This window comes from Poromitra crassiceps, assembly GCF_964638095.1.
Source record: "Poromitra crassiceps genome assembly, chromosome: 21".
Lineage (NCBI taxonomy): Eukaryota > Metazoa > Chordata > Actinopteri > Beryciformes > Melamphaidae > Poromitra > Poromitra crassiceps.
In genome coordinates, this window is record NC_139638.1 from 11,340,621 (window position 1) to 11,364,809 (window position 24,189).

The 24,189-nt window shown below is 43.6% G+C and overlaps 2 protein-coding genes across 6 annotated transcripts in view; both read left to right on the forward strand.

Annotated features, from left to right (window-relative positions):
- The window catches only part of pip5k1ba (phosphatidylinositol-4-phosphate 5-kinase, type I, beta a), a gene marked incomplete at its 3' end in the record, with an annotated part of 36,068 nt that extends 26,321 nt beyond the window's left edge, over positions 1 to 9,747 (forward strand). Inside the window, exons 12-13 of one of the 3 annotated variants that reach the window (XM_083657917.1) lie at positions 5,880 to 5,976; positions 7,551 to 9,747. In XM_083657917.1, the coding sequence (XP_083514043.1) occupies positions 5,880 to 5,976; positions 7,551 to 7,553 (100 nt within the window). Of the gene's footprint in view, positions 1 to 5,879; positions 5,983 to 7,550 lie in introns of those variants that run through there. The other 2 variants (XM_083657916.1, XM_083657918.1) reach the window with 2 other exon arrangements.
- Positions 9,748 to 11,496: 1,749 nt separating this feature from the next.
- tjp2a (tight junction protein 2a (zona occludens 2)) overlaps positions 11,497 to 24,189 on the forward strand; it is a 49,854-nt gene continuing 37,161 nt past the window's right edge. For 2 of the 3 annotated variants that reach the window (XM_083657623.1, XM_083657624.1), the window contains exons 1-2: positions 11,497 to 11,625; positions 23,315 to 23,453. In XM_083657623.1, the coding sequence (XP_083513749.1) occupies positions 23,448 to 23,453 (6 nt within the window). In that variant the 5' untranslated portion in view covers positions 11,497 to 11,625; positions 23,315 to 23,447. Of the gene's footprint in view, positions 11,626 to 23,314; positions 23,454 to 24,189 lie in introns of those variants that run through there. The other variant, XM_083657625.1, reaches the window with a different exon arrangement.

Consider the following 24,189-nt stretch of genomic DNA (forward strand, 5'->3'; position numbering starts at 1 on the left):
GCTCAGGTCAGCGGTGGGAACACAAATGGACGCCATCTCACTCTCCACCCCGGGCCTCCGCACAGCACCAGCGGGGGTTGTGGAGCAGTTGGACTGGGCCGGCTCTTCCGACATTTGCACCCCTGGTACCTCAGGAAACACAATCGCCCCGACCTGAAGAACCGGCTCTTCCCTCTGGTGGCTCACCTCCTCCCCAGGCTGTGTGTCTCCTCCGTTCCCCACAGTCTCAGTGCACTCTCTGGCCAAGTGCTGAGGCGAACGGCATGTCCAACAGAGCCTCACCCTTCCTCCAGGCGGACCTCCCTCCGTTCGCACTGTCCTTTGATCTCGGAAAGCGTCGGGGCACACCCTGGCCAAATGTCCACATGTCCCGCACGTCCAGCAGACACCTGGACGCGCCCAAAGTCTCTGCTCCCTGGGTCTGGTCCCTCTCCCGGAACCGTAGTGGCACCCTCTCGCTAAGTGACCCACTCTCCCACAAGTCCAACAAGCTGTCCGCGCTGGCTCCGGCCGCTGCTCACCGTGCAGAGTGGCCTCTTTTATTAGCTGCATCAACTTCTCTGCCCAGGCAGGCGTAGCCTCCAACAGCCGTCTGACCTCTTTCAACAACCGGGCTTCCATCTTCCCCAAGTTGACAGACCACCAGCTGTGCTCCGGAGGTATCGTCAACTCCCGGCGTGCTCCGTCACGTGCCATTCCGCTGTGGTCGTCCATGGCAGCTAGCTAGAAACGGCTAACTGCTAACGCTAAGTCGAGCCTGATTTTTAAGCCAAAACGATCCCACCTCTGACACCAATGTGGCGGAATGAGGCGCACACCGAGGCAGATCCTTTGGCTTATCAAACTCTTTATTAGCGAGCGAACAGACACACATAAAGGCAGGCACGCCAACACCTCGCTAGCTTGTCCTACCTAGCCTAGCTCTCCCCAGCACGTCTGCTCTCTTCCAGCTCCACACAGCTCTCCCCTTCCTCCCCTAGTCTCCACCCACTGGCCCTATGCTCCCTTCACTTGCCACTCCAAAACCCCAAACCCCACATGCACAGAACAACATAACAGACAGATACAGTTAGACATACACCCTACTAGCTATCCCATAATACTCCACCTTTCCCCGCGCTACACTACTTTCATTCAATGTCACAATGCTGCGGGGGGAAGTAGGCTACTTCATAGCTTAACTACGAAAATAGTGTCGGCTGTTTATCTCCCTTTCTGCTGCAGCATGTTGAAGAAATAAATGTTCAGTTTGAACAACACCCATTCTGGTCATTAGAGCAAGATGATCGCTTCCACTACCAGGGCCGCCCAGAGAGATGGCAGTGCCCCTGGAAGGGTCCAGCCACTATGCCCCCCTCCCCCGTACGCGCTTTACTCATATCAACGCTGCAGCTTTCGGAGCTGACTGAAAAAGGTTTGTTAACAGATTATTATTTGGGTCTAAAGCCCTTGCCGCTTTTTTTTTGCCTTGCGATTTTGGCATCCTGACTTTTGTTTTGCTCCTGGCATTTTGCTATCACCGGTCTTGTTTTGTTTGCTATCACCATGGCTATCACCTGTCTGTGTTGTGTGTTACACCATAAATGGTCCCTCTAGCTGCTGCTGCCCCAAGCAAAATGGCCCACCGCAAGCCTGCCTTGTTGTTCTTCTTCTTCTTTTGGCTTTCCGGCAGACTAGATGCCTTGCGGCACATTGCTGCCTCTCACTGCACTGGTCGGATCAGAATGGCACTATTTTCCATAGGAGCACTCCTGCCCAAGCATGCCTTGTTACTGCTGCTGTGTTTTGTGTATTTGTTCGACTCCTTGCAAAAAATAAATTAGTTGCCGCATTTTCAGGATGGGAGATATATTTTAGTGTTAATTTTTTTTTTTTTTTTTTTTTGCCTGGCTCCAGTGCCCCCCCTAGTGGCGACGCCCCTCGAAGCTTACCCCTTATGGGCGGACCTGTCCACTACACAACACTGTATTTACGTAGGCTACGTTACATATTTGCGGGAATGAGAGGGATCTCACACTTGTACTGATGTCCAGTATGACTGGTGACGAGGGAAACATGAGTTTGTTTACTGCGTCGCGCCATGCACCGGGTCCGCCTGGTGCGCGGGGTTCTGGAGGGGGGTCTCAGCCGGGGGTGTGGGACCCGGGCAGGGTGAGGGGCAGGGCGGGTGGTGGCAGCCTGGTGGTGGGAGTGGCTGCCCTGGGTGTCTGCCCAGCAGAGGAGCACATAGCCTGGGTGGTGGCAGCCTGGAGGTTGGGGTGGCTGGCCTGGGTGTCTGTGCCCAGCGGGGTGGTGCCGCTGGCGGCGCTCTCCTCCTCTCCTCTCCTCTCCCCTCCTCTCCTCTCCTCCCCTCCTCTCCTCCCCTCTCCCCCCTCCTCTCCTCTCCTCTCCTCTCCCCCTCTCCTCTCCTCTCCTCTCCCATCCTCCCCCTCCTCTCCCCTCTCTCCTCCCCCCCTCTCCCCACCTCTCCTCCCCCTCTCCCCTCCTCTCCTCTCCCCCTCTCTCCTCTCCCATCCTCCCCCTCTCCTCTCCCCCTCTCTCCTCTCCCCCCCCATCCTCCCCCTCTCCCCTCTCCTCTCCCCCTCTCTCCCATCCTCCCCCTCTGCCCTCTCCCCTCTCCTCTGGTTGCCCCCGCCCACCCCCCTCTCCCCCTCTCTCCTCTCCTCTCCCCCTCTCCCCTCCTCTCCTCTCCCCCTCTCCTCTCCTCTCCCATCCTCCCTCTCCTCTCCCCCTCTCTCCTCTCCCCCCCATCCTCCCCCTCTCCCCTCTCCTCTCCCCCCCCATCCTCCCCCTCTCACCTCTCCTCTCCCCCTCTCTCCCATCCTCCCCCTCTGCCCTCTCCCCTCCTCCCCTCTCCTCTGGTTGCCAACCCCCTCTCCCCCTCTCTCCTCTCCCCCTCTCCCCTCCTCTCCTCTGCCCCTCTCCTCCCCTCTCCTCTGGTTGCCCTCTCCCCCTCTCTCCTCTCCTCTCCCCTCCCCTCCTCTCCTCTCCCATCCTCCCCCTCTGCCCTCTCCCCTCCTCCCCTCTCCTCTGGTTGCCCTCTCCCCCTCTCTCCTCTCCCATCCTCCCCCTCTCCCCCTCTCTCCCATCCTCCCCCTCTGCCCTCCTCCCCTCTCCTCTGGTTGCCCTCTCCCCCTCTCTCCTCTCCCATCCTCCCCCTCTCCTCTCCCCGCCCCCGCCCACCCCCCTCTCTCCTCTCCCCCTCTCCCCTCCTCTCTGCCCCTCTCCCATCCTCCCCCTCTGCCCTCTCCTCTCCTCTCCTCCCCTCTCCTCTGGTTGCCCTCTCTCATCCTCCCCCTCTGCCCTCTCCTCTCCTCCCCTCTCCTCTGGTTGCCCTCTCTCATCCTCCCCCTCTGCCCTCTCCTCTCCTCCCCTCTCCTCTGGTTGCCCTCTCCCCCTCTCTCCTCTCCTCTCCCCTCCCCTCCTCTCCTCTCCCATCCTCCCCCTCTGCCCTCTCCCCTCCTCCCCTCTGGTTGCCCTCTCCCCCTCTCTCCTCTCCCATCCTCCCTCTCTCCCCTCTCCTCTGGTTCCCCCCACCCACCCCGATCAGCGGTCGCCTTTTATACACGGTTCCAAACGGCGCAGGACAACGCGATTGGCTGGCTCAGATTTGAACAGATCTGAGCCAGCCAATCACGTTATCCTGTGATGACGTAATGTCCTGTGCCCAATGACCGGATGGACCATATATGGACTTCCTCCCCCTGACTGGCTGCTGACTGTTACTGCATTATCCGTCAGATCCTTTGCAAGTACATGGACGCTACTGTGCAGAAACTACAGTAACAAAATCACGAATTGCTGTTTTTGGAGCACTGCATGTCTGTGTTTGTCTAGTTTTAACGTTAGCTAACGGATAACATTCGCTAGTTAGCCAACCAACCAGCAGCTAACATTAGCTAGCTAGCTAGCTTACCGGAAGCGATATTTTTTTCGGATGATGGCGAAGGCATAACCCACCCCTGGCCCTCTCTGCCTCTGATTAGTGGCAGCATTATAAACCATAGATATGACTATATTAAAAACATAAACACACTGGCGTCTTTCATGCAGGCTAGCAAGCGTAACTGCTGTATGTCTGTCTGACCCACTGAGTCTGACGGTCTGACCACAGACTGTAGAAAGAGATGTAATGCAGGATAGCCAAGCGAATGTGTTTGGATGGAAGTTTGACGCTAGGCCAATCAGAGGCAGAGAGGGGCGGGTTATGCCTTCGCATAGCCTTCGCCATCATCCGAAAAAGAATATCGCCCCCGGGACAACAACGCTTCCTACGCAGCGTGTGCACGTCTTTCCGACAGGGGTGGTTGTTATGGCAACTATAAACAACAACAACAACAACTACTACTAACTACTACAAGACATAAAGACCGAAATAGGCTACCTTGTTAATGTGTCTGTCGGAGACACGGCCTAACGTTAACATTTAATTAGCCCCTATCATTTAATATGAGCCGAATATCAGCCTGCGCTCAGCTATGTATACAAGAAGTAAACCGGATATTCAAGGTGGGTTGTGACGGTTGTTATTGTTGTCAAGTTAAAACTGTCTATACTGATTTTTTTTTTCTTTTTTCGTTTATTTGTCAGGGACAATGCAAGAATCATTGTAACAAGTTACAGGAACATGAAACATATGCGATGCATATAGGATATCTAGCCAAGGCTAATTTGCAATCCCTGTCCCTGGGTAGGCTTTTCTAATAAAAACATAATCTAAACAAAGTGCAAACATAAAAATTGTGACACGATCATACAAAATTTACAGTAGAATTATGCTACTACATCATACAAAATTTACAGTAGAATTACACAACTACATCAGTGATCAATGGTCGCAGGTTTGATTTTGCTTCAGCCAGTGTTTCACCTTTTCATTAAAGCTTTTCAGATTAGTTTGCATTTTTATTTCTGTTGGTAGGGAATTCCATATGTGTATCCCTTTTACTGAAAAGGATGACTGACTGAAGGTAGTTTTGCGTTGGGCCACTCTACAATTGCCTTTCGCTGATCCCCTTGTGGCAATTCTGTTGCTGTTCATTTTTGTGACATATGGTGAAAGTACGGCTGGGACGAGATTATTCACACATTTAAAAATCAATTTGACAAATGAAAACTTAATGAAGCTGTCAAAACTGAGCAGCTTGTACTTGTGTAGAATTTTACAGTGGTGCTATTTCATTTGTTTTCGATCCATTATTTTTTAGTGATTTAGTTTTATTATTTAGTGATGTGACAGGTTTGACAGTTGCCTGTGAAGCCTGGGCCCATACAGTTACACAGTAGGATAAGTGAGAAAATATCATGGCATGCATGAACAGTTAAGCTGCCTTGAGAGGTATGTAATGTCTTACCATTCTAAAGCAGTTCAAATTTATCTTGACTGTTTTGCATATTTTTTTCACACGTTTGTCAAATTTAAGTTGAGTTAAGATGACACCTAAAATTTTTAAATCGTTGACCTCTTTTATTTCCTCTCGATCTATTTGTATTATGAGACTGTCTTGTGCTCTCCTTCTTATGGAGAAACACATAGATACAGTCTTAGTGAGATTCAGAGTTAGGTGGTTGTTTTTGAGCCATTGGGATACAGCCTTCATTTCATTAGTTAGTCTCTCAGCTGCTATGATGCTCTGTTATCTTACAGTGCTCTCACTCTCAGAATAAAAGGCTCTGTTATCTTTACAACCATGTAGTGTAGCAAGCAGCTGCTTTATTGCACAATCCAAATCTTCATCAAAACTTGCCATTTTCAGCGTGTAGATTGCTTGCTAATGCTAGCTAGCATTGTTGTTGTTTCACAGTGGCACAGGCTTCCGTTGAGTCAGACGACAGTATTGCTAATTGCATGTTACTATGACTATCCTGTGTCTCTGCAGTGAAGGCCGGCGCGCCTCCAGCTCCACCATTGCGCTGGACGACCCCCTGCCCCCCCTCAGCAGGAGCCGGTCAGACTCAGAACTGGACGTCTACTTGGTATGAATCCCTTCATATAATCAGTACGCATCACTCTTTCTATTGGACGTCTACTTGGTATGAATCCCTTCATATAATCAGTACGCATCACTCTTTCTATTGGACGTCTACTTGGTATGAATCCCTTCATATAATCAGTACGCATCACTCTTTCTATTACACTGCCCAAAGGTCATGAACTGAGCACAACCCTGCTACTCTGTTATAGCCTATTATTTTATTAATTAGCCCATTGTGTTTTTATTACAGTAGTATTATAGCTGCTGAAACTTGACTTTTGAATATAGGACAGCATTGCACAGGTGCAACGCGTTAGACTTTAGTCATCTTTCCAGTGAACTTGTGATTCACCATGTTTTCATGACAACACTTTTCTGATGTCACTGATAATTCAGTCAAGTGACATCTTATTGTCATTATCAGTGTTAGGAAGTTACAGTAACTAAGTTACAGTAACTAAGTTAATAGAACTACAATTCTATTACTTTCCCCAGTAACTAGTAATGTAAGTGATTACAATTTAAAAGTAATTATATTACAGTTACTAATCCAAGTAACTTCAAGTTATTGCATACTTTCTCCAGTGCTGGTACAGTGCTAAAATGAAGAGAGGTCTGGCTATGCGAGACTACTGTGTTGCCAGAACTAGATTATTATTATTTTCCTATAACCAAATAAAAACATAAAAAGTTTGCAGTTTGTCTGATTGTTGACTCCTTCTATAAGTAAGAAAGTTGATTCATTTCTAAAAGGAGCTGGCTAAACAGGTTGTAACTACGTCACTTGACGGAAGAGGTTTAGCTAATGGAATACAGTCAAGTAACGAGTTACCTAACTAATTACTTTTGATACCAAGTATTAAGTAAAAGTAGAGAAAATCCAGCATAAGGTCAGTGTCATGCGGGATTTTCTCTACTTTTAGTTCATTTTCCATCCTACGCACCTGATTTAAAGTTTTTTTTAGGTGTGCAACAGCTCTTTCACAGACCAAGTATTACTGTAAGTAAAATAATTGTATTACTATTTAAAGGAATCATCCATAATAAGTAACTAATTACACTTCCTGGGTAACATGCCCAACACTGGTCATTATGAAACCATAACATCATTATTATTACTAGAAGGGCACTCGGAGTGGAATTTCACAGAATTTCGATTCAACTTCATGAAATCCCAATTCTGTTCCACACTCTCCGATCATGCAGAGTCTCTAGCCTTGTTGGTACTTGCTCTGGACCGCTCTCTGTTGGTATCTGCTGCCCCCTTAGGACTGAGCTGCATCCTGCACCCTCCACATCTTTGACTTTGTAGGCAGTGGTGGATTAAAGGTTAGAGAAGTGAGCTTGTGACCTCTGACCTCTGACCTGGGACCGGCAGGATCAATCTGGGTGAGGAAAGTGAAAACGCAGCGCTTGTCCCTCCCTCGTTACCATCACTGAGGTGCCCTTGAGCAAGGCCTCCATTGGCGCTGATCAGTGGCCAGCAGATCAGACTGTGGTTGTACTGGTCAGCTTCCAGGTATGAACATGTGTCGTGTGTGAATGTGAACTGTTTGTTTGTTTGTTTTTTCCTAGTGAGGACACTGATGAGCACATCTACAAGATCGTCCCATCAGCCATCAGCTGCACAACAAATCCCAAAATACATCTATTTCACTGCTGCAGTCCTGGCAAAGTGAAAATCAAGTACAATAGATATGTGGGGGGTTATGTTGGTTGTATTGTGCAGAGAGAGACATAACAACTAACACCGGGCTGGGCGATATGGTTAAAATCAATATCATGATAATCATAATAATTCTTTCCGATATCAATATACATGATGATATGGCCCCATGTATTATCATCCCACTGAACTGAATGCTAATGTAAGGGTGTGATGTCAAACAAAACTGAAATGTTCAAATATTCCTTATAGCCTACCTTACCTCATTTTGTCAATTTTTAGATCAAATTTGCTTGTTTTCATCACTTTAGACAGTAGAGTTGTCACATGTCAAAAAAATCACCATATCACCACCATATGATTCCACTGAAAGATGATAAACTATAGCATTTAATTACCAGCCCTAAACCAACATACACTAAACTGCAAAGACATACAAGCAGACTCAGTCTCCACAGTGTGCATCAACAGCATCAACATCGTTGCAAACCCTGGTTTTGAGTCAAACAAAAACCTGCTTATTTATGATTAGTAAATACATCATTCTTCTGTGGAAGTCCCATCGATAATAGATGTAGGTCCTGTTTGTGTAAGATAAGATCACTACATAACACTAACATGGAGTTACTTCTTCTCCTGTTATTGTACACTTTGCTGCTAATTGAATAACAGCGACTTTGCTCAGGAAAATGTGTGGTGAGTTCATCCATTCACTCCTCTTGGCATTTGCTTTAAAGTGTATCCTTGCTATTGATTTCCTGATCTTCTGTGAAATGTTCATATCTCTCAGAGGCTGGATCTCTGAAAGACAAATTCTGCTTACTTGATTAATTATAGAAGATACATTTGGTTGTTGTTGTTGTTGTTGTTGCTTTCAAATTGTACATTTATAGAGATGTGTTCTGAGATCTTTCTGGTTTCACAGAACTGAATGAAGAGTAATATATACAGTAGGGCTGCAACTAAGAATTATTGTCATTATCGATTCATCTGTCGTTTATTTTCTTGACTAATCGATTAATCATTTTCTCTATAAAAATGGCACAAAATGGTGAAAACCATGATTGTCCTCAAGCAGATGTCTTCCTTTGTCCTGCTCAACAGTCCACAACCCAAAGATAACCAGTTTACTGCATAGAAGAATAAAGACACCAGAACATTTTCACATTTAAGAAGCTGGAATGAGAGAATTTAACACTTTATAATAACGTTCAGTCAGAAGTCATTTATAAACCTTTAGTGAATGACGAACTAATAATTTACAAAACATTAATATACATTTGTAGATGATCAATAACTGCTATGTTAACATACAAATGTGTTGTAAGTCATCTATGTAAACCTTTTAGTAAAAAGCACTGCAGTACAAACGACAAAGTCTTCCTCACCTGTTATAAATGATGTGTAAATCATTTACAATTCATTTACGAGACTTTATCATCCCCCAATCTAAAGTGTAAACAATTCATCACACATAAATGTGTTACACAAGGGGGTAGCTCCATTTCTGAAAAAGCGGAAGGGTCTTAAACCTGCATTCTTTCGAATGGTCTGCAGGGACTGACTCTGCTTATAAATGACTTATTACTGAACGTTATTATAAAGTGTTACAGAATGTTTGTATCATTTCGTATTTTGGAGTATTTTTTCTAACTGACTAATTGTTGCAGCTCTAGAAATACCAATTTATATGTTGCATGCACATGTGAGTCTATACTGTTCAGTGTTGAGTTCATATACCAGCCACACCAATCCAATTTAAGACATCAGGTAACCTGGTATTAAAATCCCATTGTACGTAAAAAATGTGTCTAGTATTCTGATATAACATTCTTAAATTTCTTCTCTCTTCTTTCTGTGTTTTCTATTTTTATTTATATATGTAAAAATGAATGTAGAACATCTTGTACTGTAAATCGCTTTGGACAAAGCATCTGCTAAATTAGTCCTGATAGTCAAAGTGACCATGTTGTATGTTATATTAAATGGCTTTTTGGTCCACAGGGCTAATTTTCAAAATCAATGCTTTTATGTGATATAAGTGTATACTACTAGCCTATGTATTATAGCAAATCTTTATTTTAAAATAAATGAATATTTTATGGAGTTGCATGAATGTTTTCTTTTTTTAAACATGCTACAGTGCCAGTGCAGTAGCATCCATTGTCATACTTATATCTAGTCACAAGGGGGCACAGCATGTCAAGATTTTGCCATCGAGCCACAGTCTGATTAGAATAAATGCATTTTGTGAATTCAAATTAAACATGGATTTATCAGACATGGTTAAATTAATTTTAATTTTGTTGTGCGGTTAAATACTGTTTTAGTTAGGTTTAGTTATGGCATGGAGCTTTAATAGTAACAGTGTAGCATGGACCACACACTGCAGGGTCACAGGTTTAGCTTTAATAGTAACAGTGTAGCATGGACCACACACTGCAGGGTCACAGGTTTAGCTGCTCTGTTTTGTGCTGCTGTCCTGTGAAAACCATTCACTCCAATTCTTGGATGATCACTAAGGTTGAGGAAATTCTCTGACCTCTTGGACTTATGAAAGCAAAAGAAAATCCACAGGATGAAAAAAAAATGCATTGTGATCAAGCTAAAACAACACTGTTTTTCTTAGTGAAAAGTTTAGGTTTTTGTGACATTATGGCATATGATGTCTAATGCCAATCTTAAGACTATGTTGGGAACATTGTTTTCATTGATCTTAGTTCAGGAGAAGGCCAAAGGTGTTTTGTTGCCCAAAAGGCAAACAGTTGATATCAAAACAGAATTTGACTAAACACACACTCACCATAACTGACAATCTGGGACAATGTCATACAAACATCACTGGATATCGGGGCTTTTAAGAATGTTGTGTAGGTGAAGCAACACCTAGAAGGAGGCAGGGCTTCAGCGTCTTGCTTAAAGATCCTTACTCAGGGAAGGACAGACTGGCTGGTGTGGGGATGGATCAAAGCTGTGCTCTGTCAGTTGTGGGATTGTCTCTTTAACCAGAAGGGGGTTGGTTTGGTCTACATCCGGCTCTTGGTTCAGGTTTCCTGCTGGGTGCACAAACAGCCACAGAGTGTAACAGTAATGAGCCTCTCTTGTTTCCAGCATCAGACATGCCAGAGGGTCTTAGACCTGGAACAGGCTGAACCGGTCTGACAAGCACCAAAATCATACCCAACTGTTGATATGTGGAGAGAAGGGGTCAAGGAAGCAACTTTGGAGACCTGCCTCTGAGGATCCCAGAATATGATGTTAAATTGTTCTAGGAGACAGGGTCATATTTACATTGAGGGGGGTAATATTTACATTGAATGGACAAAAGAATTTGTGTGGGCAGGAAGGACTCTTTGTTTCAATAGGCTTATCACATCAGTGACTAATGGCATTGGCGTTCAGAGTGATTTAAAAGGGGGATGAGACAACAAAGAAAAAGGACATTTATTTATAGCCTAACGCAATAAAAAATATAAAGTTAGTAGATAATGCCTAATCTCTGCGTTGTGTGAGATTGGAATGGATTTTCCATAAGTGAAAATAAATAAATAAATAAATAAATAAATAAATAAATAAATAAATAAATAAATATAAATAAATAAATGTGGGATTGTAGGAATAGACCTACAGCAGTCTCTTGTGATAAAACATTGCCACATTCTGGTCAGTTCAGGGCATTTTTGTAATTTTGTCATGATGGGTGACTCACCTTGAGTCAGTGTACTACAATATTATCTACCCGCACCCAAAGGTGTCACGTGTGCAAACAGGCCTGCTCGTACCCAGACACACCTGCAGTTTCGAAGCCACGCCCATACCTGCGAGAACCAGGAAATAGGATTTTTTTTGACCTGACGAAAATAAAGCCAAATTCGCCCTGTAAAGCTCGCGTCCTCTGCCTCATTCATATTCACCTGGAGTTTCTTATCGGAATACACACAGCTGACATCAACAGGAGGAAACAGCTGGAGGGTTCACCTGCTGGTAAGTTGCTCTACCGTCTGTCAAAATGTCGACACTTTTCAGCTTGTAGAGGCGAAGCCATGTAACACTGTTACTAACAGGCGTCTGCTTTGTTTGGTGGCTTGAATTAAAACAGTCAAAACAAACAGGAAACAACACGTACCTCTTGCATATGAAAGCGGATCTACCCAAGAAAAACAGTCTATCTCTCTGTCTCTTAGCTTGTATCTGCTGGTTAAACGCTGGCTAACGTTAAACGTGACCCAGTTTACATTCAGTCCAGGCCTTGTTGCTGTGTTGCTGCCTCTCTGTTTGTTCATGCTTGGTGCGGTGCTTTCATGTAGCTTAGCTGTGCCCGTGACTGACATGAATGATAAGCAAACAGGTGCTTCATCTATATTAGACCAGGGGTTTCAATGTCTGAGACTGTGGGCCTCCCCGGCAGACAAAACGTAGATCAAGGAGCCCCCTAGCCCCCCTGTCGCTCGCTACTGTAGCCTACACTCAACAAGTTAGCCTGATATTACAATCTGACAGTTAGCCTACTGCACTGCAGACTACACCAAAATAGCCTACATAAAAAGGTCTGTCTGAAGGCATAGAAAAACGGCCAAATTTCCCCAAAACTATGATCATATTAGATATATGATGTCCTTTTGATAACATAATGTAATACATTTTCACTTCCATTCACTTAGCCTCCCCTGAAACTGCTTGGAGCAGATTAGATTTGAAGATTAATTCCTTCCAAAATAAAAAGCGTGGAGGTTAAAGTGTGTCAATCTCATTTTGTCAGCTTTAACACATTTGTCAGAAATGCCATAAATAAATACCTGTTGTTTTTCATAGGACCAATATCACAGGGAAGTCAAATGAATGATTATCAATATGAAGGGGAGGAGCGTTCCTGGGAATGTTTGGGGCATAATTCAAGAAACATATGTGATTCCGTCAAACATCCAAACCCAGGTTTCTTGGTCGGCTTTCATTCTAATAGCATTAAATCAATTATATCTTGTGTATAAGTTTTAATTATATGTTTTCTGTGTCATCATATCAAATCGATAGCCTAAAAATCTCCCTGGAAGATTTCAATGGAATTTTAGTCTCGAAAATCCCAATAATACTGTTTGACGTGGTTTATATTAAGTTACTATCAAGCAAGGCTTAAAGCATTCTAAACACTATCAGTTTTTAATGTTAGCCCGGTGTAGTATTAGGCCATATGCTAAGTAACAAAATATAAAATTTAATGTCAAGTTTATTGGTGCATTATTATCCCAGGAATACTTGCTAAAGGCTTGTAAATTAATGGATACTTTCTTAATATATATCAATTGTTATTATGATACGCTAAGCTCACAGAGTGCAGTTTGATATGCAACGCTGGCTTCTGATAATGTGATGCTGAAGAAATGAGAAGTGAAGATACAATTGAAACAAAGTTGCCTATGATCATGTGTAGTAAGCAAAACACACACACACACACACACACACACACGCACACGCACACACACACACTCTCACTCTCCATTCTATCCACAGAATCCTTCTCAATCTTTAACCCATTGATACCTGATGCAGCATTTGTGTGCGTTTCCCTTTAAGACCGCGAACCGCGTTAACGCGGTTCGCGGTCTTAAAGGGATACGCACACAAATGAGGGATATACACACAAATGCTGCATCAGGTATCAATGGGTTAAGAAAGCAAAAGGCTAAAGGCCCAGGCACCAGCTCTTTACTGAACACCTTCTCTTTACTGAACACCTTCTCTTTACTGAACACCTTCTCTTTACTGCACACCTTCTCTTTACTGAACACCTTCTCTTTACTGAACACCTTCTCTTTACTGAACACCTTCTCTTTACTGAACACCTTCTCTTTACTGAACACCTTCTCTTTACTGAACACATTCTCTTTACTGAACACCTTCTCTTTACTGAACACCTTCTCTTTACTGAACACCTTCTCTTTACTGAACACCCTCTCTTTACTGAACACCTTCTCTTTACTGAACACCTTCTCTTTACTGAACACCTTCTGTTTACTGAACACCTTCTCTTTACTGAACACCTTCTCTTTACTGAACACCAGCTCTTTACTGAACACCTTCTCTTTACTGAACACCTTCTCTTTACTGAACACCTTCTGTTTACTGAACACCTTCTCTTTACTGAACACCTTCTCTTTACTGAACACCTTCTCTTTACTGAACACCTTCTCTTTACTGAACACCTTCTCTTTACTGAACACCAGCTCTTTACTGAACACCTTCTCTTTACTGAACACCTTCTCTTTACTGAACACCTTCTGTTTACTGAACACCTTCTCTTTACTGAACACCTTCTGTTTACTGAACACCTTCTCTTTACTGAACACCTTCTCTTTACTGAACACCAGCTCTTAACTGAACACCATCTCTTTACTGAACACCTTCTCTTTACTGAACACCTTCTCTTTACTGAACACCTTCTCTTTACTGAACACCTTCTCTTTACTGAACACCTTCTCTTTACTAACGCACTTATACTGTATGCTCCGCCTCGTAGCACTGCCTAGCTAGCACCTATATGCCCTGTTGGACCATAACTTAGCTTTATAGAACTTACCGTACTCTCTTGTCCTCTCCTAACTAGATCCTTGCTTGTGTTGATAAAAGCATCTGCCAAATGGGATACAGTGTTGGGCAAGTTACTTTCAAAATGTTATATACTACATATTACTAGTTACTTTCATTTGAAAGTAATAAGTTACTTTACAATATTACTTTCTGTGTAGAGTAACTCATTACTTATTACACTACTTTTGCATTACTTTTACCAAAACAACAGCAGCAGCAGAATGACATCACCGCCCCGGAACCATCCCGAAACATAATTTCAACCATCTTGAAGTCAGTGTAAATCAGTGTAAATCCAAATCCAAATCCAATCCAAAATTCTAAATGTTGTGGTTATTTGCATAAAAACACAGTTTGATTAGGAAACTATTGTATCTTTTTAAAATATGTTATTTGATTTAATCAAATGTAACTGAATTTGTAACTTGAGTTACTTGACAAAGTAACTGGTATAATATTAGTGAACTCCTATTGGTAATAAGTTGTATTTATTACTGCTAAAAGTAATATATTACATGTAATGTGTTACTTTTGTAATGAGTTACTACCCCCAACACTGAATGGGACATCGTAGAAGATATAAAGATAATGTAGGCCTCATCGTCTGATGATCCTGAGAGCTGGACAAAAAAAACGTATGTTCCAAAAGAACAGGAATTAAATGTTTAATGAACCATGCCCAGGCCATCAGTATGAATCATACTCATAATCACGTGGGGTTGGATTTAGCTGGGAGGGACAGTTGAGTCAGAGGTCTGCTGTGGGTGATTGGCTGAATCCAGAGGTCTGCTTCTCTCTCCCCCTCCCTCCCTCTCTCTCTCTCTTCCTGCTGCTCTCTCTCTCTCTCTCTCACACACACACACACACACACACACACACACACACACACACACACACACACACACATCAGCACACACATCAGCACACACACAGCAGATGATGTGTGAGTAGCACATGCATTGCATATGGACGTTGCATAATGTCCTTAAGCAGAAAGTAATGGAGGTCTGTAACGCTCGTGCATCATCAGGTCACGTGGGGGAAGTGACGAGCATCAGAGACACAAAGTGCTTTTATGTAAACGCATTAAGACAAGAGACAACAACTCTGCCCTCTAGTTTGTTGTTTTGTGAAAACGACAGTGACAAAGGAAGTAGCTGACGGTGTTATTTATCATTTTCCTGCCATAACTCTGTGTCCCACATGATCATCTAACATCTAAGCCTCACTGTTTATTCCTTGAGTATTCATTTTACGAGGGCTATTTGAAAGTATTTGAAACAGTATATAGATTTAAATATATAGAAAGGAAATTGTTAAACCGACCAGATTTTTAAAATGATGGTGTTTAACTATGGTCTTGTCTGTCACAATCACCATCAAAATAAATGCTATATTGCTCATATGATGTAGTCCTGGTCCAGTTTTATAGGGAGACAAAACCAGTTACAGGCTGACCACTCATGTTTATGCGGACACACACACTCATCTAGCATAAAGGTGTTCTTGTCTACCTTTTTGTGTGTGTGTGTGTGTGTGTGTGTGTGTGTGTGTGTGTGTGTGTGTGTGTGTGTGTGTGTGTGTGTGTGTGTGTGTGTGTGTGTGTGCACATCTGTGTATCTGGGTGTGCTTGTTTCCATCCATTCCATATACACAACCTCCCCTGGATGGCTGAGTATTGGATGAGTTTTTTGTGAGAAAATGATAAGGTGGGTGAATGTCCTGTTCCTGGGTGAATGTCCTGCTCCTGGGTAAATGTCCTGCTCCTGGGTGAATGTCCTGCTCCTGGGTAAATGTCCTGCTCCTGGGTAAATGTCCTGCTCCTGGGTAAATGTCCTGCTCCTGGGTGAATGTCCTGCTCCTGGGTAAATGTCCTGCTCCTGGGTGAATGTCCTGCTCCTGGGTAAATGTCCTGCTCCTGGGTGAATGTCCTGCTCCTGGGTAAATGTCCTGCTCCTGGGTAAATGTCCTGCTCCTGGGTAAATGTCCTGCTCCTGGGTGAATGTCCTGCTCCTGGGTAAATGTCCTGCTCCTGGGTGAATGTCCTGCTCCTGGGTAAATGTCCTGCTCCTGGGTAAATGTCCTGCTCCTGGGTAAATGTCCTGCTCCTGGGTGAATGTCCTGCTCCTGGGTAAATGTCCTGCTCCTGGGTGAATGTCCTGCTCCTGGGTGAATGTCCTGCTCCTGGATGAATGTCCTGCTCCTGGGTGAGTGTCCTGCTCCTGGGTGAATGTCCTGCTCCTGGGTGAATGTCCTGCTCCTGGGTGAAGGTCCTGCTCCTGGATGAATGTCCTGCTCCTGGGTGAATGTCCTGCTCCTGGGTGAATGTCCTGCTCCTGGGTGAGTGTCCTGCTGCTGGTGAATGATGCAAGTTTAGCAGTTTGGCTCTTAATCTCAGCGCAGACAAGGCAAAAGAGTCTATCTCTCCTCCTCCTCCTCCTCCTCCTCCTCCTGTGTTGTTGTTAGCTAACATGCTATAAATATGTTGTTGTTAGCTAACATGTTATAAATAGAGTTTGTTATGTCTGTGCTGCCCTGCTCTGCAGCATCATGAGCTCTAATCCAGACGTGCAAACTGCTGGAATATCATTCCTGCATCGGTCGGCAGCTCATCACCGGAGCACGAGAGATGATTTCTTTCTTTCTTTGTCTCCGTCACGCGACATGGCAGCGTGCTGTCAGCTGCTGACTCTGAACCACAAGATACAGTAAACAGACATTGAATCAGTGTGCGGGGGTCGCACGAGTGTGTGCGAGCAGGGAGGCGCGCTCTGGGTGTTCGCCGTCTGGGGTGGGTCCTATCTGGTGGAGGTGTGAGGGTGAGGTGAGGGCGAAGAAGATGGGGTCGGTCTTCTAGGTGTAAATGGCGAGAAGTCTAAGCCAGGATGGGGGATTATAGGGGAAGAGGGCGCGGAGCATCCATGATCTGTCAGGACTTAGTACCATCATTATCCCAGAGGCAGCAGCAGCAGCAGCAGCAGCAGCAGCAGAGGCAGCGTTTTCATTAGTGTAATGTCCAGATAATCTCCAGAATTATGTAAGAGCGTTAGAGCGCCATGTTGTCATCCCCTCAAGCCCCGCCCCCTGCCTGGCGGTAACGTGGCGGTTGTTTTCCTTTCCCCTCCCTCAGACCTCAGAAAGCCAAAAGCACATCTGCTCTGTCAGAGGCGGCGACGCTCGGAGAAGCGACTTGGCAGACTCGCTCGCCGCCGTCAGAGGTGGTAGAATAAGCCGGTCTGAAGGACTTGTTTTTTTAGTCTGGTCGTCACAGAATGACCTGGGGACCTGGGCGGTGAAGGCGGTGGGAGACGGGTGTGTGTGGAGCCTGAGTGGAGCGACCCGGACCCGTTCTCTCAGTGATGCGCGTCAAGACGGGGAGAGAGGGATGATAGCCGGGGTTTAGTGGGGCAGAGTGATGCTGCTGTGAGAGGAGAACTAGCAGAAGGAGGTCTGGAAGAAGAAGATGAAGTTTAAGAAGTTCATCACTATCATGCAGGCAGCTATGGGGGTCGTACCTCTGAACAAACGTGAGCTCATCCCACCAGGCAGGAAACTATGGAGACCTCCAGGGTGAGTTAGGGGTGTGTGTGTGTGTGTGCGTGTGTGTGTGTGTGTGTGTGTGCGTGTGTGTGTGTGTGTGTGTGTGTGTGTGTGTGTGTGTGTGTGTGTGTGTGTGTGTGTGTGTGTGTGTGTGTGTGTGTGTGTGTGCAATAATAAGAGTGAATCTACAGTAGGTCTGCACAATATATCGATGTATCAATATGGTGATATGAGACTATATTGTGTTGTTGTATTGTGTTAGATTTAGGATATTGTAATATTGTTTGTGATATGAAAGTGTTTTTCCTTTTCCTGCTTTGAAAGGCTGCATTACAGTCAAGTGGTTTTCATTCATTTCATTTTCTGAATTGACTCTTCTAGCTGTTCTATTATTTGCCTTTACCCACTTAATCATTATATCCACATTACTGATGATTATTAGGGGTGGGGGGAAAATCGATACACCATAGTATCGCAATATTTTGCCTGACGATATTGTATCGATATTTGGACGCCAAGTATCGATATTTAATTGAAAAATAATAATAATAAAAAAGAATTTGCAGGCCATGCCATGCCAGGCCACCGGGCATCTGCCTGAAGCGCCCGATGGTGCAGTCCACGCCTGCAGTGGCGTATTGAGTCCAGAGAAGCTTAATAATGTAGCCTACATGTGGGGCAAAAACAAAACCAAAAAACACTGCATGTTTTACTTCCGGTGAGGTCAAGGAAAAGGTAGGAAAAGGACTTAGACAATATATCGAAATATCGCAATATTCAATATATCGCAATACTAGCATATCGCAATATCGCAATACTATTGTATCGTGACTCAAGTATCGTTTTAGTATCGTATCGTGGGCATCTGGTGATTCCCACCCCTACTGATTATTGATCACAAATCTCATTGTGTCAATACATATTTGGTGAAAGCACAAAGTCAGTGGAGGAAACCCTGTCTTTGCATTTTATTTAGTCTTGTTTAAAAAAGTCCTCGTGTTGTTGAGACATCTCACATGTGTCTTTGACTTGCAACTGAACATTTCCTGTAGCCCACTTTGTAGAAAAGACCAAGATATAGCCTATCTTATATAACCTATATACCTATCTCGTGTCTCGCCGTGCAGCCTAAAAAATACAGAGGTATGACTTTTGGTCCATATGGCCCAGCCCTGGCCTGATCTCCAGACACTTCCTCACTGGCTGGACATAAGACAGCCAGGGTTTGTTGGACAGACAAGACTCACAAACAGCAAGAGACATCTCCTCAAGCTCACTGTCCTCATGCAGGAACAGGCTGTGTATCTGTGTGTCTATCTATTTATTTATTGATCTATTTATCATCTGACAGAGCAAAGTGCTAAGTGTTAAGTGGTGGAAAGTGGTTTCCAGTTGCCTCATATCTGCACAGCTCGGCCTGAGGAGTATTTTGTGTGTGTGTGTGTCTGTGTCTGTGTCTGTGTGTGTATGTGTGTGTGTGTGTGTGTGTGTGTGTGTGTGTGTGTGTGTGTGTGTGTGTGTGTGTGTGTGTGTGTGTGTGTGTGTCTGTGTGTGTGTGTGTGCGTGTGCGTGTGCGTGTGCGTGTGCGTGTGCGTGTGCGTGTGCGTGTGCGTGTGCGTGTGCGTGTGCGTGTGCGTGTCTGTGTCTGTGTCTGTGTCTGTATGTGTATGTGTGTGTGTGTGTGTGTGTGTGTGTGTGTGTGTGTGTGTGTGTGTGTGTGTGTGTGTGTGTGCGTGTGCGTGTGCGTGTGTGTTCTGGTTAGTTACAGTGAGTGTAGTGTACAGTGATATCTGCTACATGGTGACATTGTGCCTGCAGGACACTTGAGACTCAGATAATGAGAATGTTTCACCTTACAGCTGGCATCCAGTTGAATAGCTGACATGCAGGTGAACTTGCATTCAAGTGTTGTTGGTTAGATGAACTAAATCACAACTGAACACTTCAAACAGACCAGACGATAAGGAATGGTTAGAATGAACTTCATAATGTGAAACACTTAAAACACATAACACATGGGACATAGGATAGAAGCTAGCTTGAATCTGACAGTGATCTTTTAGTGCCAAAAGTTCAATGGACAAACCAAAGAGGATCCTGGAGCACACGATTCACTGGAAAATTGCTTTATTCAATGACTAACGTTTCGACGCCTGCTGCGTCTTCATCAGAGTCAAAACGCATGATGAAGACGCAGCAGGCGTCGAAACGTTAGTCATTGAATAAAGCAATTTTCCAGTGAATCGTGTGCTCCAGGATCCTCTTTGGTTTGTCCATTGAACTTTTGTCATAATACTGTCCTGTCCTGAGAGCACCGACCTCCTTTTGCGGAGGGGCTGACGCGCAAGAGACTCCTTTTGTAGTGATCTTTTAGTGTTTGTAATGTAATTTTTCCTCCCTCAATGCGAATTAGTGGTTTGGTAAATTAAATAAATGTTCAGATTTAGGCTGGGAGATTATGGACAAAATCAGGTATCACAATATTTTTGACCAAATACCTCTATCGATATTGTGACAATATCGGTGACACCAACTATTGGTGCTTTCACCAAATATTGACACGATGAGATCGTTGATCAATAATAATCAGTAATGTGGATATAATGACTAAGTGGGTAAAGGCAAATAATAGAACAGCTAATAGAACAGTTTGATAAGTTCAGAAAACAACATCACTTCACTGTAATGCAGCTTTTAAAACCAGGAGAAGACGTACCGGTACAGTATGCCATATCACAATATTACCAATACAATCCAGAATCAAAGACGATATCTAGTCTCATATCACAATATACCAATAGAGTTATGTTGAAAGCATTTAGTATATGTGGTACAGTAACAAGCTTCCCTCTCCTGCATGCTCCTTCCAGTGTTTAGTACTGACTATCAGTGTCTCCCCAACACACGTCAGACACATGCAAAACCAGGAACGGATTTCAGACCAGTTTCTCTCCCACCCTGCCCTATGCCTCGAATGAAAGCCAGCATGTCTAATCATGTAGCGGAAATCTCCCTCCTTTCTTTACTCCCGGCACAAAGCCCCTGTGTGTGTGTGTGTGTGTGTGTGTGTGTGTGTGTGTGTGTGTGTGTGTGTGTGTGTGTGTGTGTGTGTGTGTGTGTGTGTGTGTGTGTGTGTGTGTGTGTGTGTGTGTGTGTGTGTGTGTGTGTGTGTGTGTGTGTGTGTGTGTGTGTATCTATCCAATCAGATGATTTGAATGTTGCAGAACCTCATTTCTGAATCACTGCCATGATGTTGAGCCAAAAGATGTTTTATCTCCGCAGAGAGCCCCACATGTTCCAACATGTTGTGGTTGGCGATCAGCTCAGAGATGCTGCACTTTGAGTGAGACTGCAGATGACAGTATTATAGGTAGTTTCAATGTGAGCCTGACTTCCTTGGGTGAGCCGGGCATCGTTCAGCTATACACTAGCAGTCTCACTTGCCAGACTATCTCTGTTTCACACTGTAATACACTCGTGGCTTAATTCTTTCAAACACTTGGCTTATTTTATGTGCCATTTATAGTCAGCAGTTTGGCCTGCACTTTCCTCATCTGACCTTACTGGGAGCTTAATTCTTTTTATAGACTATTCCATCAGTGACCAGCAGGGGCTTTTGGTTGTCATTCTGACTCGACCCCCATTAAGGGCGATGGTTTAATCTGTAATTGCTCTGTGAAAGAGATGGGATGGTTTTGCACTTCTGCATTCTGCTTCAAGCTAAAAATACAGCAGCATTTTCCTTCTCTGTCACTGTTGTCAGGTAAAAGCCTTGCATCTCAAAAAGATCTGCTTTTCTTAGAATTAAGAAAAACAGGTTTGCTTTTAGTTTGATGCCCTGCATGTTTCAGTTGGTTTAATTGTTTTGAACAGGATTCATAAAGACATTTCTCAACCCATAGAGGAGCTCGTAACCCTTCAACTGAAGTTAAAATATGACAATCAGATTGGAGTTACCACATTTTTACCCGGCAGCAATGTTACTTGTGGGATCTTGGACAATTCATTTGTAAAGATTTTGCAGGACAAAGAGTCTAATGTGTGATGTGTTCTGGAACCAAATCTGATGCTGGCACATAGAGGCTCTCAACAAAATTAAACAAGAATTTGGAACCCGGCTTGCCTTTTATCCAATCAATGTTCAGATTTCTGTTCTGGAAATGTCTGCAAATTAGCGCATATTTTTGCCTCATTTGCACAATTAAACATACAATTTCAGAAAACGTGTAATACAAAAAATAATTGTCTTAATGTAAGTAATCAACTGGGGAAGTTTCATGGTGATTTCTGTTCATTAAATATTTTACCCTATTCACCTGTAGTGTGTGTTTTTATGGATCATATTTAGGTGATTTTGATAACTTTCCCCTCATAGGATTCCTTAAGACTTTTTTCTCTCTATTTAGAACATATTGAGGACACAAATTAATGCATTGAGTTTGGTTTGGTTGCAATTAGTGAGAGGTTGACTGACCCAAATGTTGTGGTAAAATGTCTGGAGTATATACTGTAGCAACAACGACCCTTTGTATCTGTCACAGTATTTTCTACCAAGTTTCCATTACCGCTTTATTGGAGCAGGCTAGTTTTTGGAATGATTGACTTTGGGTAACTTTTTCCTATAAGGTGGAGTTTTTAGTTTCGTAATAAAGGAGTGTCTAATGGTGTGTGTGTGTGTGTGTGTGTGTGTGTGTGTGTGTGTGTGTGTGTGTGTGGGGGGGGGGTGGGGTGTTGGTGTGTGAGTCAGGTGTTTAATGGGGGCGAGCAGAGTTTTCACACACACTGAATCACAAACACTGCTTGACCTTTGACCTTTTTCCACACAGTTTCCCTCTTTCATTTTTGTACTGCTCATTATACTGTCTGAATTTTAGGCTCAATCTGACATGTTGGTCAAAAATGAATCATTAATATAATGTCACTCTGTAAAATACGCCTCTGGGAAAAAAGATTAAGCTGAAGCTATAACCAAACATTTTTACTTGGTAAATGACAAAATGATTGATTATTAAAATGATTATCAATTCATTTTCTTTTGGTCGACTAATTGATCAACTAATCATTACATCACTAGATGTGTTATGAGTCGGTGAGTCAATGAGTGATATCTTCAATCTGGGCTCGTTTGGCCTCCCTGAAGTCGAGGCTAAAGACTAAAAAATATATTATTTTCACTTGGTAATGATTTAAATTGGTTGCTTACATTCTGGCATTCAAATTCCAAAGATGTGTGGCTCAGAAATAAACATAATTCTGACACTTTGTTGCCACTGAACCTTTATTTATTACATCATATTGTGGTTGTATTGAATCATATTGTCATATTGTGGTTGTATTGAATCATATTGTGAGAAAAGAATATCATCCCATCCCTCATTCTTTGTGTGCACTTGTATTATCCTTGTATGATTCTCACTGTTTGTGTCATGTCTGGTTTTGTTTTTTGTTTTTTGTTTTTTAAATTATCTAACTTTTTTTAAATTATTATTCCTGTGTGTCCCATTTTGTAGTTCAGAGTTCAAGTTGTTTCCTCTCTCTCTCTTCGTAGGGACCAGCCTGGAATTGACCAGTCCAGCACTGACCTTCTGAAGTCCAGTCGCTCCTGGGACAGTTCCTACTGGACCAGAGAAGCCCAGTACTTGTGTCTTCGTCGTCTCTCTTCACTCAGCTACTCTGCTATCATGATGGTATGTACTGTAGTAGTTTGTGAATAATTAGTTTGGTATGAATGTCTGTACTGATTTCACAAGACAACTTCCTGTGTATGTATTGTACTCAACATCAATCCAAACCTCTCAGAAAGGTGCAGTGAAATGTAAGAAGATGATTTATACAGTAAATGATTACACACATACTGTATACTGTAGTATTCTGAATTATTCACTACAGTACTGTGAGGCTGTTAACATGCTTAAGACCTGTACTTTCTTGTTCATGTTTGCCTCTAGCAATGCCTATAGAGAGGCAAAGTGGAACGTCACTTCCTGCTTCAGCACTGTACCAGAGATTTTCATCTGCCATTAATTTTCCCATAGACATCTCATAAAATGCTTATAAAATAGTTGTACTTCGTCGAACCAAACGGTTGAGCTAACGCTATAATCGGGAGAGACCATAGAACATTTCACTCGGACCAAAACTAAAAACATCGAAAAAATATTTTCTTTAAACCCGCGTTTTCTTTACGTTTTGGTCCCAGTGAAATGTTATGCGATCTCTCCTGTTTCTAAATATATCTGTACCGTTTGATTTGAACCAGTAAAACTATTTTTATACGCATTTTACGAAGTGTCTATGGGAAAATCAATGGCGGATGAAAATCTCTGGTACAGTGCTGAAGCAGGAAGTAGGCGGTCACTTTGCCTCTCTATTGCTCTTGTCATGAGAAAGCCTCATAACTGCAGTTCAGGTAAATGTGCATGT